Consider the following 16,094-nt stretch of genomic DNA (forward strand, 5'->3'; position numbering starts at 1 on the left):
CCTATATAATAGGCGGTGTCAGAGGAAAGCACCCAAGTCATAGACTGTTTCTCTGCTACCGCACAGCAAACGGTACTGGGGCGCCAAGTCTAGGACCAAAAGGCTCCTTAACAGCTTCTACCCCCAAGTCATAAGACTGCTGAACAATTAATTAAATGCCCCCCCCTCTCCATTTGTTTTGTACACTGCTGCTACTCGCTGTTTATTATCTATGCATAGTCACCTACATGTACAAATGACCTCAACTAACCTGTACCCCCGCACACTGACTCAGTACCGGTACCCCCTGTACACAGCTTCCTTATTGTTATGTTATTGTGTTACTTTTTATTTTTAACTTTAGTTTATTTGGTAAAAATGTCCTTAACTCTTCTTGAACTGCACTGTTGGTTAAGGGCTTGTAAGTAAGCATTTCACGGTTAGGTCTACACTTGTTGTATTCGGCSCATGTGACAAATAAAATTAGATTTTGATTTGATTTTGATGTGTGCACATACTGTATGTGTGTTAGAAGCAAGCTTGGTTACAAGCAAGCACTTGCCCTCTTCCTACTTCCAGCACTGCATGGCTTCTAGAGGGGGAAGGAATGCAGGAACATTCCTAAGGAGGATGCGTGGGTCGAGCTCTCTGTGTGTGTGCGCGTTTGAGTGTGCAGAGTCTACATACTTGTATGTCTGTTTGTGTGGTGGTCTGGGAATTTAGATGTTTCTCTTTTGGCAGGAGGGTGGATCATACGGAAATGTTCTTCTGTGTGCAGATGGAAATGTACTGTTCTTTAATTGGGTGAATGACTTGTGAGTTCCATTTAGATCCTATTAGATCAACTAAAGGTCAAGGGGTCAACAACCTGTTCTGTGCCATGTCAATTGGCAGTAGGGGGAGGGACTAAATACATGAAACATTCTGTACAACTTCTGTCCTGATTTTTAACAGTTTGACTGAAAGGTCTCTCTGTCCTCTTTCTCACATTCCCCTCTTTCATTTTCTTGGTAGATCCTCTTACCTCTCGCCCCCTCTGTCACTTAGTCTGTCTTTCTCTCTCCCTTACTCTACGCTCTCTTCACCTCTCTCCCCTTCTCTCTCTTTCCTTTTCATCCTCTCCTTCACTCTATCTCTTTCTCTGCTTCTCTCTCTCCAGATATGTCCTCCTGTGTAATCAGGTGTAGGGTGACGTTTCCCTTAGACGCTGATCTTGGGTCAGTTTTTCATTATCCCCACTAATGGTTAATGTTAGGATTTGGGGAGGGAAAGCTGATCCTAGGGAAGACTTCACCCTTGAGCCACCAGAGCCCTGTGGACTCCATCATTACCCAGGGGCCTCGGGGAGACTGATGTCTCTGCCCTGTCATCCTGACCAGGGGGGGAGCCTTTAGAGGTGGACACAGTGCTTTCATCCTGAGGGGGACACACAGATCCTACCACCCACTCACTCAATGTAATTACAGAGAAAACTAATGCTAAAGACTGAACTAACTGTCAACAGTACCCAACACCTACAGACACATGTAAAGACCGAACTAATTCTGTCAACACTGCCCAACACTAACAAACAGGCATGCCAAGACAGAACTAACTCTGTCAATACTACCCAACACTAACAGACAGGCATTCCAAGACAGAGAGATGACATAAGTAGAGACACATACAGAGAGTCAAGATAGAGACAGACATGACTATGTAGACCGTTTTCCATTGTTGTCCTGTTATCAGCACACTGTGGCCCATTTCAACACTTCTCCAAATGCACCTTCACACTGTAGCATTACAGTAGGCTGCATGGTTCTTATATAAAATATGATGAAACTAAAAGTCTACAAAGGGAGGGAAGAGGAGACTTTGGGCGGTGTGGAGCCAGGCACCCTGCTTCCAACAGCGGGGAAGAAAACAGCCACAGTGGCTGCCAAGAATCAATGTGAAAACCGGAGAGATCGAGTCTGCAGCCGCCGGCTTCACAGTCAAACAGCCAGTCATGGGACCGCGAGGCCGTTGGCCAGCTGGCCCGGGGAATAACTCTGATGTCTGACCGGGGAGTGATGCTGCCTCGAGCACGCCGCGAGGAGGGGCGCAGTACTCGCATACACAAATAAACTATGGGCTCGATTCAATCCGTAGCGCTGGAAATCAGCTCGGTAGCGCGATTGAGCCGACATATGCAACGTTATACTATGAATGTAGTCTCCGAACGCGGGAATACTTGACATTTCTATCACGCTGTAGCTCAGGTCATCAGCGCTAAGGATTGAATCGAGGCCTATGTTGATGACAGTCTGTTCTCCGTTTATGTTGCCCCTTCTTTTAGAAGTTGACATCAGATATAATGATGGCAAAATATTTTCTTATGACAGATATATAGAATTTTAGCAATATTTGGATGATTTAATGTGTTTTTGTTCTTTGCCTCTATTTTATATTCACTTATAGGGCTATAGGCCTGGGTATTGATTTCCTAAACTGTTATTGCCATTTAGTCATTACGGTGATAGGTGTTTGAACAGGTGTGGCCTTCAAATCCGCTATTCTTGCAAGGGTTAAATCTCGCGTTAGGACCACAGGGGCTCGGTGGAAGGACATATTCTACGCACCTCACTCCAACAGCAATGAGTTTCACGGAACAAGGGACATAACTGGAAACCACATTTGTCGGAGGTGAAACGAAGCGCTAACCTGTTCAGAGCTGCAGTTCTTTGGAAGGACACCGTGGAAGAATTATGGACAAAAACTAAAGAACAACATCTATGCGTAATTCCATTTGGTCATGATTACGGACTATCCATTGCAAGCCTGAAACGTCATGGTTAGAAAGTTGTAGCCAAAAGGTGCAGCATCTGACCATGTTGTCCCCAGTCAAATTTGATGAGGGAAATAAGATTCAGCGCTGACTTCTCTATGTGAACCCGTCCCTCTCCTCTCTCTCTCTCCCGCTCACCATGCGGCTTTGGAGCAGACCCAGACCATGCCGGCGGGTGATGCTCTGTCTCTGGTTACTTATCCTCGCTCTATCCGTGGCCACGCTGGCCCTCATGGACCTGGTCTTTCGGGATCAGACCCAGACACCGCCCAACTCGCCCCGCCGTCCCTTCCAGCGGCTCTCTGGTCCACCGGACCTGGAGGTGATCGTGGATTCCTGGGACCGTCTCAAACAGGAGCATAATCTCGGTCTCGCGCCGCTGAGCTCGCTGCAGGAGGACCAGCTTCTCTTCGTGCCCTCAACCCAGGTGAGGAACCCAGCTCCGCCGCCGAGGAAGGGGAGTTACCGGATGGTTATATCGAGCGCCAAGAAGGAATCAGCGGTCCCGGTGCTACCGACGCACGGGGATATGGGGAGACCGGTGCGGCTGAAGCTGGAGGGGCTAGAGAGGGACATGGAGAAGTCTGTTCTGCAGAAATACGGCTTCAACGAGCTGGTGAGCGGACGGATCTCACTGCATCGCAGATTGCCCGAGGCTCGCCATCCTTCGTAAGTGCCCTGCATGTTCCCAAGGAGCGCACTACGCCAAAAAAGGGCTCTTCAACAACGTATCCAAAATAACTAGATAGAGTCGACAAGAGCTATCAATGACAAATATGTAGTCTAATTTCAAGATATCAGTCATTACGAAATATGGTATATGGTATGTTGTTTAGTAAAGCTAATGGGTTCGTGCGTAATTACTCGTGCGTCTATACCCCTGTCAATCAATGGGAATGCTTTGACAGGTGCCTCGTTGAGCGTTACAGTGAGTCGCTGCCGTCCGCGAGCGTGGTGATATGTTTCCATGACGAGGCTTGGTCCACGCTCCTCCGCACCGTGCACAGCGTGCTCGACACAGCGCCCAAGGAGTACCTGCGCGAGGTCCTGCTCGTGGACGACCTCAGTCAGCATGGTGCGTGTAGAAGACAGTACTCAAACAATAGGCACGAGTTGTATCTAATTAGTCTAAAGTACCACTACAACATCACTGCATATCAGACGAAACTTGTTCACTCTATTCCCACCATATTCAACTATTTTATAGTGCCAGATTCTGAATAGACCCCTAGCTCGCAAGTGTCCCAAACCATTTTGCACTTGTCTGAAAGGATAGGCCTTAGTAATATGACCAAACTTCCACCTATAATCCGAGTTGTGCTATGCCCATGTTATTACTGTACACATCCATCCCTGGGGTTCATTTGGAATTGGGCATACAGTACCAGTCAAAAGTTTGGACACCACTACTCATTCCATTTAAAAAAAWATATATTTTCTACATTGTAGAATAATAGTGAAGACATCAAAACTATGAAACAACACATATGGAATCATGTAGTAACCAAAAAAGTGTTAAACAAATCCAAATATATTTTGTATTTGATATTCTTCAAAGTAGCCACCCTTTGCCTTGATGACAGCTTTGCACACTCTTGGCATTCTCTCAACCAGCTTCATGAGGTAGTCACCTGGAATGCATTTCAATTAACAGGTGTGCCTTGTTAAATGTTAATTTGTGGAATTTCTTTCCTTAATGCATTTGAGCCAATCAGTTGTGTTGTGACAAGGTAGGGGTGGTATACAGAAGATAGTCCTATTTGGTAAAAGACCAAGTCCATATTATGGCAAGAACAGCTCAAATAAGCAAAGAGAAACAGCAGTCTATCATTACTTTAAGACATGAAGTTCATTCAATCTGGAAAATGTCAAGAAAAAAAATGTCAAAAAGTGCAGTCACAAAAACCATCAAGCGCTATGATGAAACTGGCTCTCACGAGGACCGTCACAGGAAAGGAAGACCCAGAGTTACCTCACAGAGTTCAAGTCACAGACACATCTCAACATCAACTGTTCAGAAGAGACTGTGTGAATCAGGTCTTCATGGTCAAATTGCTGCAAAGAAACCACTACTATAGGACACCAATAAGAAGAAGAGACTTGCTTGGGCCAAGAAACACGAGCAATGGACATTACACCGGTGGAAATCTGTCCTTTGGTTTGATGAGTCCAAATTTGAGATTTTTGGTTCCAACCGCCGTGTCTTTGTGAGACACAGAGTAGGTGAGCGGATGATTTCTGCATGTGTGGTTCCCACCATAAAGCATGGAGGATGAGGTGTGATGGTGTGGGGGTGCTTTGCTGGTGACACTGTCAGTGATTTATTTAGAATTCAAGGCACACTTAATTAACCTGCATGGCTACAACAGCATTCTGCAGCAATGCGTCATCCCATCTGGATTGCGCTTAGTGGGACTATCATTTGTTTTTCAACAGGAAAATGGCTACTTTGAAGTATAAAGAAGGTTAAAGAAAATATATTTTGATTTGTTTAACACCTTTTTGGTTACTACATGATTCCATATGTGTTATTTTATATTTTTAATGTCTTCACTATTATTCTACAAGGTAGATAATAGTAAGAATAAAGAAAAACCCTGGAATGAGTAGGTGTGTCCAAACCTTTGACTGGTACTGTGTGTGTCTGACCCTGACCCTGTCTCACCTATCTGTAGGTCATCTGACCCTGCCTCCCCTATCTGTAGGTCACCTGACCCTGCCTCCCCTATCTTTAGGTCACCTGACCGTGCCTCCCCTATCTGTAGGTCACCTGACCGTGCCTCCCCTATATGTAGGTCACCTGACCCTGACTCCCCTATCTGTAGGTCACTTGAAGAGTGTGCTGAGTGAGTATGTGTTGCTGCTGGAAGGGGTGCGTCTGGTTCGCAGCACGTGGCGTCTGGGCGTGGCAGGGTGTCGCTCTCTGGGTGCAGCCAGAGCTGTGGGGGAGGTACTGGTCTTCATGGACTCACACTGCGAGTGCCACAGGGGCTGGTTGGAACCACTATTGGAGCGAGTGGCACAGGACAGGTACACACATACACACACACACACACACACACACACACACACACACACACACACACACACACACACACACACAAAATGGCACAATGTATGTCTGTGTTTGTGTGAATCTGTCTCTGTGTATTATATCCAATCCTTAATTGCCTTGGTAGCTTACTTGCTGAGCTGTATCCAGCAAGGTAGCAGCCATTTAGGCTAGTTGATTAAACAGAGTTCTTATATTGCCGCATGGCACTACTCCATCTCTCTCGCTCTCTCTCCCTCAAACCTCTTAATTCCCTTCCTGAATCCCTGCTCTTCTTCTGTGATGTTTTATGAAATTATCGGTTATCATCGACCAATAATCTGTCTGCAGATTTACATCCATCTAATAAAATCTTAGGTTTTTAATCTTCATTGTGAGAAAATGTTTCTGATCTAGTTGTAGGAGTTATATGAGTTTCCTCTGTGCCCAGTGTCTATCTCCTCCCATCTCCAGGACCAGAGTGGTGTCTCCCATCATAGACGTGATAGACTGGCAGACGTTCCAGTACAACGCCACCCAGTGGCCACACAGGGGAGTGTTTGACTGGAGACTGGACTTCAACTGGGAAACCCTGTCCCAACAGGAAAACCAGGATTCACCACTGGAGCCTGTCCAGTAAATATAGTCTGACCTCTGGAATACTACAGTGAAATACAGAGATTACAGACATGTCCAGCTCAAAATCGACCCCTAGTAGTACCTATCCCTGTCTACTATTTTGATATTTCCTCTCCTTTCATTGTCCTATAGGAGTCCGGCGTTGGTGGGCGTGGTCTTAGCAATTGACAGACACTTCTTCCAGAGCGTGGGAGGTTATGATCCAGGCATGCTGTTCTGGGGGGCGGAGCATATGGAGTTGTCCATCAGGGTAAAGAAGGGAGGTTATTTATTTAATTTCACCTTTATTTAACCAGGTAGGCTAGTTGAGAACAAGTTCTCATTTACAACTGCGACCTGGCCAAGATAAAACAAAGCAGTGCGACACAAACAACAACACAGAGTTACACATGGAATAAACAAACATACAGTCAATAACACAATAGAAAAAGGACCTCTACACCAGGCAGTGTCAGAGGAAGGTCTTAAAAATTGTCAAAGACACCAGCCACCCCAGTCATAGACTGTTCTCTCTACTACCGCATGGCAAGCGGTACCGGAGTGCCAAGTCTAGGACAAAAAGGCTTCTCAACAGTTTTTACCCCCAAGCCAATAGACTCCTGAACAGGTAATCAAATGGCTACCCGGACTATTTGCATTCTGTTCCCCCCCCAACCCCTCTTTTTACGCTGCTGCTATTCTCTGTTTATCATATATGCATAGTCACTTTAACTATACATTCATGTACATACTACCTCAATTGGGCCGACCAACCAGTGCTCCCGCACATTGGCTAACCGGGCTATCTGCATTGTGTCCCGCCACCCGCCACCTACCCGCCAACCCCTCTTTTACGCTACTGCTGCTCTCTGTTCATCATATATGCAAAGTCACTTTAACCATATTTACATGTACATACTACCTCAATCAGCCTGACTAACCGGTGTCTGTCTGTAGCCTCGCTACTTTTATAGCCTCACTACTGTATATAGCCTGTCTTTTTACTGTCGTTTTATTTCTTTACCTACCTATTGTTCACCTAATACCTTTCTTGCACTATTGATTAGAGCCTGTAAATAAGAATTTCACTGTAAGGTTTACACCTGTTGTATTCGGCGCACGTGACAAATWAACTTTGATTTGATTTGAAAAAGTATATATACAGTGTGTGTAAATGAGGTAAGATAAGGGAGGTAAGGCAATAAATAGGCCATAGTGGTGAAATAATTACAATTTAGCAATTAAACACTGGAGTGATGTATATGCAGAAGATGAATGTGCAAGTAGAGATACTGGGGTGCAAAGGAGCAAAAATAAAGAAATAAATAACAGTATGGGGATGAGGTAGTTGGATGGGCTATTTACAGATGGGCTATGTACAGGTGGAGTGATCTGTGAGCTGCTCTGACAGCTGGTGCTTAAAGTTAGTGAGGGAGATATTAGTCTCCAGCTTCAGTGATTTTTGAAATTCGTTCCAGTCAATGGCAGCAAGGAATTGGAAGGAAAGGCGGCCAAAGGAGGAATTGGCTTTGGGGGGTGACCAGTGAAATATACCTGCTGGAGCGCGTGCTACTGTTTGGTGCTGCTATGGTGACCAGTGAGCTGAGATAAGGCAGTGCTTTACCTAGCAAAGACTTATAGATGACCTGGAGCCAGTGGGTTTGGGGACGAATATGAAGTGAGCGCCAGCCAACGAGAGCATACAGGTCGCAGTGGTGGGTAGTATATGGGGCTTTGGTGACAAAACGGACGGCACTGTGATAGACTGCATCCAATTTGCTGAGTAGATTGTTGGAGGCTATTTTGTAAATGACATCGCCGAAGTCAAGGATCGGCAGGATGGTCAGTTTTACGAGGGTATGTTTGGCAGCAGGAGTGGAGGATGCTTTGTTGCGAAATTGGAAGCCGATTGTAGATTTAATTTTGGATTGGAGATGCTTAATTTGAGTCTGGAAGGAGAGTTTACAGTCTTACCAGACACCTAGGTAGTTGTCCACATATTCTAAGTCAGAACCGTCCAGAGTAGTGATGCTGGACGGGCGGGCAGGTGCGGGCAGCGATCGGTTGAAGAGCATGCATTTAGTTTTACTTGCATTTAAGAGCAGTTGGAGGCCACGGAAGGAGAGTTGTATGGCATTGAAGCTCGTCTGGAGGTTAGTTAACACAGTGTCCAACAAAGGGCCAGAAGTATACAGAATGGTGTTGTCTGCATAGAGGTGGATCAGAGAATCACCAGCAGCAAGAGCGACATCATTGATGTATACAGAGAAAAGAGTCGGCCCGAGAATTGAACCCTATGGCCCCCCCATAGAGACTGCCAGAGGTCTGGACAACAGGCCCTCCGATTTGACACACTGAACTCTGTCTGAGAAGTAGTTGGTGAACCAGACGAGGCAGTCATTTGAGAAACCAAGGCTGTTGAGTCTGCCGATAAGAATGTGGTGATTGACAGAGTCGAAAGCCTTGGCCAGGTCAATGAATACAGCTGCACAGTATTGTCTCTTATCGATGGCGGTTATGATATCGTTTAGGACCTTGAGCGTGGCTGAGATGCACCCATGACCAGCTCGGAAACCAGATTGCATAGCGGAGAAGGTACGGTGGGATTCGAAATGATCGGTGATTTGTTTGTTAACTTGGCTTTCGAAGACCTTAGAAAAGCAGGGTAGGATAGATATAGGTCTGTAGCAGTTTGGCTCTAGAGTGTCTCTAGACCGCGACAGCTTTCCAATCTTTGGGGATCTCAGACGATACGAAAGAGAGGTTGAACAGTCTAGTAATAGGGGTTGCAACAATTTCGGCTGATCATTTTAGAAAGAGAGGGTCTTGATTGTCTAGCCCTGCTGATTTGTACAGGTCCAGATTTTCCAGCTCTTTCAGAACATCAGCTATCTGGATTTTGGTGAAGGAGAAATGGGGGAGGCTTAGGCAAGTTGCTGTGGGGGGTGCAGGGCTGCTGATCGGGGTAGGGGTGGCCAGGTGGAAAGCATGGCCTGCCGTAGAAAAATGCTTATTGAAATTCTCAATTATCGTAGATTTATCGGTGGTGACAGTGTTTCCTAGCCTCAGTGCTGTGGGCATCTGGGAGGAGGTGCTCTTATTCTCCATGGACTTTACAGTGTCCCAGAACTTTTTGGAGTTTGTGCTACAGGATGCAAATTTCTGTTTGAAAAAGCTAGCCTTTGCTTTCCTAACTGCCTGTGTATATTGGTTCCTAACTTCCCTGAAAAGTTGCATATCGCGGGGGCTGTTCGATGCTAATGTAGTACAGCACAGGATGTTTTTGTGCTGGTCAAGGGCAGTCAGGTCTGGAGTGAACCAAGGGCTATATCTGTTCCTGGATGTAAATTTTTTGAATGGGGCATGCTTATTTATGATGGTGAGGAAAGCACTTTTAAAGAATAACCAGGCATCCCCTACTGACGGAATAAGGTCAATATCCTTCCAGGATACCCGGGCCAGGTCGATTAGAAAGGCCTGCTCGCTGAAGTGTTTTCGGGAGCGTTTGACAGTGATGAGGGGTGGTCATTTGACCGCAGACCCATTACGGACGCAGGCAATGAGGCAGTGATCGCTGAGGTCCTGGTTGAAGACAGCAGAGGTGTATTTGGAGGGCAGGTTGGTTAGGATGATATCTATGAGGGTGCCCGTGTTTACGGATTTGGGGTTTTACCTGGTAGGTTCATTAATAATCTGTGTGAGACATCAGGTTAATAATGTAGGATGGCCGGGGTGTTAAGCATGTCCCAGTTTAGGTCACCTAATAACACGAGCTATGAAGATAGATGGGGGGCAAACAATTCACATATGGTGTACAGGGCACAGAAGGTGGTCTATAGCAAGCGGCAACGGTGAGAGACTTGTTTCTGGAAAGGTGGATTTTTAAAAATCCACCTTGGTTATGACCATAGAGGTATAATAAGAACTAGAGACTTCGTCCAAGATATCCGACCGTTGTTGTCAACGTAATCCACTAACATTTGCCGATTCACGGACCGTCTATATCCGGGTTGCATACGGCCCAACTTCATATTCGCACTAGCACTCAGTGCCCACGGAGAGCAGCTCAGCATTCAAGAAAATCATTGCGTCATCCAAAAACATGCCAGACATTGGATGAATATAAAATGTTAATATCTTCGGCTGTGAGTGATGGAGAAAAATAATTGTCCTCAGCGAAAATTCTAATTACAATTCTAATTCTAATAATTCAATGGATGTTTAGTGAAGCGTTACAGGTCCCGCGATATAAATACAAGGTCATTTTCGATTGAGCCGACATATGCAGCATTTACCGAGAATACAGTCTCCACTATTGCGGAAAACATTGCCTTTAAATTTCAATCACGCTGTACAGCTGAACTTCCGCAATGGGGATTGAATAGGGCAGTGCACAATTGGCCCAGCGTCGTCCGGGTTAGGCCGTCATTGTAAATAAGAATTTGTACTTAACTGACTTGCCTAGTTAAAAAAAGGTTAAATAAAAACAATAAAAATAGAGCCCTAAAGTGTCTTATTAGGAATTTTCAAATCTGACTTCTCTATGTGGGGGGGTGTAAGGAGCTGTCCATCAGGGTAAAGGGGGAGGTTATATATGGAATGCAAAGGGCTGATTGATGATGGAATGTCTCACTAGCAGGATTATGTAGCATGTTACATAAGGGCCCTGGTCGAAAGTAGTGCACTAGTGAATAAGGTGCCGTTATGACATTTTTATATCCATCATGGAATGTTTAATTAAAATTATGGTTTGGAATGATGAGCAAACGGAAACCTTGGGAAATAAAGAGGAATAGGATCGCAGTGTACTGTTGGTTGATAGTGTATTTGCAGACAGGTGAATGTGAAGCTTTTGTGATCCTAGCAATTAAAGATTCACACATACATCTTCATTTGAAAGACATTTTGACAATGTAGCGAAAGTAATGGAGTCTGAGTGGAGACACACCTGTCTGCGTCTGTGGAGCTTAGATGTGCGGATGATTCTACAAGGCTTCTGTAGATTGGGCTGCTCATCTTGGTGAAGTCATATTCCAACAAAAAAAGGTGATGGCATCTCCCTGTCTCTGTCTGTCTGTTTGTCCCGGTCCAGGTGTGGTTGTGTGGGGGCTCCATGGAGGTGGTCCCCTGCTCCAGAGTGGCTCACCTGGGGCGCCATCACCAGCCCTATACCCTCCCTGACCAGGACATCCTCCAGAGGAACAAGATACGCATCGCTGACACCTGGCTGGATGCCTTCAGGAAGATCTACTATAAGAGAGATACACTAGCTCACTTCATCAGGCAGGTAGGGTGTGTGTATGCGGTGTGTGCACGTGTGTGTGTGCATGCATTTATATCTAGGCGTGTGTGTGTACTGAGTGTACAAATCATGAGGATCAACTTCCTAATATTGAGTTGCACCCCCTTTTGCTCTCGGGGCATGGACTACAGGGATGCTGGCCCATATTGACTTCAATACTTCCCATAGTTGTGTCAAGCTGCCTGGATGTCCTTTGGGTGGTGGACCATTCTTGAAACACACGGGAAACTGTTGAGCGTGAAAAACCCATCAGCGTTGCAGTTCTTGACCCGATCAGGTGCACCTGGAACCTACTACCATACCCTGTTCAAAGGCACTTAAATGTTGTCTTGCCTATTCACCCTCTGAATGGCACACACACATCACCCATGTCTCAAGGCTTAAAACTCCTTCTTTAACCTGTCTCCTCCCCCTTCATCTACACTGATTGAAGTGGATTTAACAGGTGACGTCAATAAGCGATTATAGCTTTCACCTGGATTTACCTGGTCAGTCTGTCATGGAAAGAGCAGGTGTTCCTAATGTTTTGTACAATCAGTGTGTGTGTGTTTGCACATGTCTGCTTCTGGCATTGATCTCAAATGAATGTGTGTGTCCTGTTCCCTGTGCAGTCTGAGAGTCCTAACATTACAGAGCTAGTCAGACTGAAGAAGAGACTGGGCTGCCGTAACTTCCACTGGTTCCTGACGAACGTCTACCCAGACCTCTATATACCCCAGGACAGACCTTCACTCTCAGGGGAGGTAGGACTCACCCCCCACACACACTTGTATAGCTATTATATCATTATCCTTGTACATTGACTAATATATTGTGTTATTCTTGTGCTGTATGTTGAACATGAATGTATCATGTAACATATTGTGCCTGTATGTTTGAAGCTATACAATGTTGGCACTGGCTATTGTGCGGATTACCCTGGAGGACGGGGTCCACAGGGCGCCACTATGGACATAGCACCCTGCAGTGGCAATGGCTACCAGGTAACCATGACAATGATGATGACAATGGTGATGATGATATTGGAGACAGTGAGAGCAGATCCTAAATCAAAAGATCACGATGYTGCTGATGTAGTGATGAAGACTAAAGTTTTACTCCCCTGTCTGTCCTCTCTTCAGCACTGTGAGCTGAACTCCATGGGAGAGGTGCGCTGGGGGCCAGCGGGACGGCTGTGTTTCCACGCCCAAGGGGAGAGGGTGGTACTAACCCCGTGCCCCGCCCATCAGCTGCCCCGCAACAAACCACAGTGGAGGGTCATCAAGGTCAGTGAAGGGGCAAAGGTCATGCATGACATGACAACTGCAAACTTGTACAAAATAAATAAGCAAAAAATAATAATAGAGCTGTTGTAACGCAACAGCGTGGTAAGTGTCCATAATGATATCATTTAATAAACCAACCGAACAATGAAGAAAATAACAAAAATACAAACAAACAACCGAAACAGTCCCGTATGGTGAAAACACTAACACAGGATACAACCACCCACAAAAACCAATGAAAACAGGCTACCTAAATATGGCTCCCAATCAGAGACAACGACTGACACCTGCCTCTGATTGGGAACCATACTAGGCCAAACACATAGAAATATAACCATAGAACAAAACATAGAAAAACAACATAGAATGCCCACCCCAACTCACGCCCTGACCAAACTAAAAATAAAGACATAAAGGAACTAAGGAGGTCAGAACGTGACATTACCCCCCCCCCCCCCCCCCCAAAAGGTGCGGACTCCGGCCGCAAAACCTGAACTTATAGGGGTGGGTCTGGGTGGGCATTTTCCGCGGTGGCGGCTCTGGAGCGGGACGAGGACCCCACTCCACCATAGTCTCGGCCCACTTCTGTGACACCTTAGGAGCGGCGACCCTCGTCACCGACCCTGGATTGGAGACCCTAGTAAAGGGCACCACTGGACTGAGGGGCGCCTCTGGACTGAGGGGCAGCTCCGGACAGGAGGGCGACTCTGGCAGCTCCGGACAGGAGGGAGACTCCGGCAGATCCGGACTGGAGGGAGACTCTGGCGCCTCAGGCAGATCCGGACTGACGGGCGGCTCAGGCGGCTCCTGACTGATGGGAGGCTCAGGCGGTTCCTGACTGACGGGCGGCTCAGGCGGCTCCTGACTGACGGGCGGCTCAGGCGGCTCCTGACTGTCGGGCGGCTCAGGCGGCTCCTGACTGACGGGCGGCTCAGGACAGACGGGCGGCTCAGGACAGACGGGCGGCTCTGGAAGGTCCGGACTGGAGGAAGGCTCTGGAGCGTCCGGACTGGAGGGACACACAGGAGACTTGGTTCTTAGAACAGGCACAGTACTCACCAGGCTGGAGAGATCTACTGGAGGTCTGGTCCTTGGAAGAGGCACAGGATAGACCGGTCCGTGGAGGCGCACTGGAGGTCTCGAACTAAGGGCCTGAACAACCCGTCCTGGCTGGATGTTGATTTTAGCCCGGCACTTGCGGGGCGCAGGCACAGGACGCACTGGGCTGTGCAGACCCATGGGAGACACAGTGCGTAGGGCTGGTGCCATATAACACGGACCGAGGAGACGCACTGGAGACCAGATGCGCTGAGCAGGCTTCATCGCACCTGGCTCGATGCCCACTCTAGCCCGGCCGATACGAGGAGCGGCAATGTAGCGCACCGGGCTATGCGTGCGCACTGGGGATATCGTGCGCTTCTCCGCATAACACGGTGCCTGCCCGGACCACCTCTCTCCACGGAAAGCACGGGAAGTTGGCTCAGGTCTCCTACCTGACTTAGCCACACTCCCCGTGTGCCACCCCCCAATACATTTTTGGGGCTGCCTCTCGGGCTTCCTTGCCAGCCGTGTTCCCTCGTAACGCCGGTTCCCTTTTCCTGCTGCCGCCGCTCTCCTGGCTGCCTCCACCTGTTCCCATGGGAGGCGATCCCTACCAGCCAGGATCTCCTCCCATGTGTAGGATCCCTTGCCGTCTAGAATGTCCTCCCATGTCCATGAGTCCAGAACTCGCTGCTGCCCGATACCACGCTGCTTGGTCCTTGGTTGGTGGGTGGTTCTGTAACGCTTGTCGTGGTTGGAAGAAGACGAGGACCAATGCGCAGCGTGGTAAGTGTCCATAATGATATAATTTAATAAACCAACCGAACACTGAACAAAATAACAAAAATACAAACAAACAACCGAAACAGTCCCGTATGGTGAAAACACTAACACAGGATACAACCACCCACAAAAACCAATGAAAAACAGGCTACCTAAGTATGGTTCCCAATCAGAGGCAGGTGTCAGTCGTTGTCTCTGATTGGGAGCCATATTTAGGTAGCCTGTTTTCCTTTGTGTTTTGTGGGTGGTTGTTGTCCTGTGTCTGTGTTTTCACCATACGGGACTGTTTCGTTTTCATTTTGTATCATTCACGTTGTTATTTTTGTATTCTTAGTGTTCAGTTATTAAATTGAATATGGACACTTACCACGCTGCGCTTTGGTCCTCCTCTTCTTCCAACCACGACAAGCGTTACAGCTGTATGAAGTGTTACTTATTTAGGTGTTTGTAATTTGACACAGATATAATAATAATACAGACAATTCATAATTTATAGATTTTTTTCTTCAGCTGAGTGGCCAGGTGGTTCACTTGCAGACCCAGAGATGTCTGGAAGCTGTGAAGGAGGAGGGAGGTAAGCCGCAGAGGGACACAGGAGGTCACCAGAGAGGGGGCAACGCTACCCAGAATGGTCTGTTCCTGCGCCCCTGTGCCCATCAGCCCCGGCAACAGTGGCACTTCGAACAGCTAGTTGTCCCTAAAGGGGCCTGAGTCTGACTTGGAGTATAGTTACAGTACATTGCCTAAAGGCACATAATAAAAGCGCATGTTGTAAGGAGCCAATTTCATAAGTGGGTCTCTATGGGCAAGAGGTCTAAGGCTAAATTCAATAGCAATACTGATGTGGCTATACTGTATGTCTGTATATTCTTTGCAATGGCTTGTGGAATCAGCATCTTGCCTGCATTTAGATTTTGTTTCTGTTTTAAGGACATATAATGCAAGTTCTATGGTGTGAACACAATTTAACCATAAATCACAGAGGAAATAAGCTGTATGATTTTGTACAATGCTGCACATAAAGGAATATTCTATATTATGAAATTGCCAGATTTAGTTAGCGAATAGCCTATAATGTAGGCTTAATGGTGACTGAATCCTTTAGAACAATTTAGAAGTGCAAACAATCAAGATCTTTCATCCTGAATAAAATATCTGACAAAGGTATCAATAGTATGGTGTGTGGATGTTTCAATGTATAAACGTCTCCAAGCTCAGAAGTAACCTAAGCCTACACAATTCCGACAATTCAGATGGCAGACTGAT

General features: G+C 46.7%; 1 protein-coding gene across 2 annotated transcripts; it reads left to right on the forward strand.

Moving 5' to 3' along the window:
* The first annotated feature begins 2,426 nt into the window (after window positions 1-2,426).
* LOC111955899 (polypeptide N-acetylgalactosaminyltransferase 15) lies at window positions 2,427-15,995 on the forward strand. 2 transcript variants are annotated; one of them, XM_023976265.2, is made up of 10 exons: window positions 2,427-3,457; window positions 3,697-3,863; window positions 5,614-5,818; window positions 6,294-6,455; window positions 6,591-6,708; window positions 11,530-11,724; window positions 12,351-12,482; window positions 12,621-12,722; window positions 12,861-13,004; window positions 15,325-15,413. In XM_023976265.2, exons 1-10 carry the CDS (start codon window positions 2,928-2,930, stop codon window positions 15,340-15,342), a joined length of 1,773 nt encoding a protein of 590 aa, XP_023832033.1. In that variant the 5' UTR covers window positions 2,427-2,927; the 3' UTR covers window positions 15,343-15,413. The 2 variants fall into 2 exon arrangements, with proteins under 2 accessions (XP_023832033.1, XP_023832032.1); XM_023976264.2 differs by having other exon boundaries at window positions 2,435-3,457; window positions 15,339-15,995.
* Window positions 15,996-16,094: the final 99 nt, after the last annotated feature.

The sequence above is a fragment of the Salvelinus sp. IW2-2015 genome, linkage group LG31 (genome assembly GCF_002910315.2).
Source record: "Salvelinus sp. IW2-2015 linkage group LG31, ASM291031v2, whole genome shotgun sequence".
NCBI lineage: Eukaryota > Metazoa > Chordata > Actinopteri > Salmoniformes > Salmonidae > Salvelinus > Salvelinus sp. IW2-2015.

Excerpts from the sequence above, each read along its gene's own strand:
- LOC111955899 (XM_023976264.2), top strand. The coding sequence starts at position 2,928 with ATGCGGCTTTGGAGCAGACCCAGACCATGCCGGCGGGTGATGCTCTGT. Across the intron at positions 3,458-3,696 it reads CCCGAGGCTCGCCATCCTTC|GTGCCTCGTTGAGCGTTACA; the intron begins GTAAGTGCCCTG and ends ATGCTTTGACAG. Across the intron at positions 5,819-6,293 it reads GAGCGAGTGGCACAGGACAG|GACCAGAGTGGTGTCTCCCA; the intron begins GTACACACATAC and ends TCCCATCTCCAG.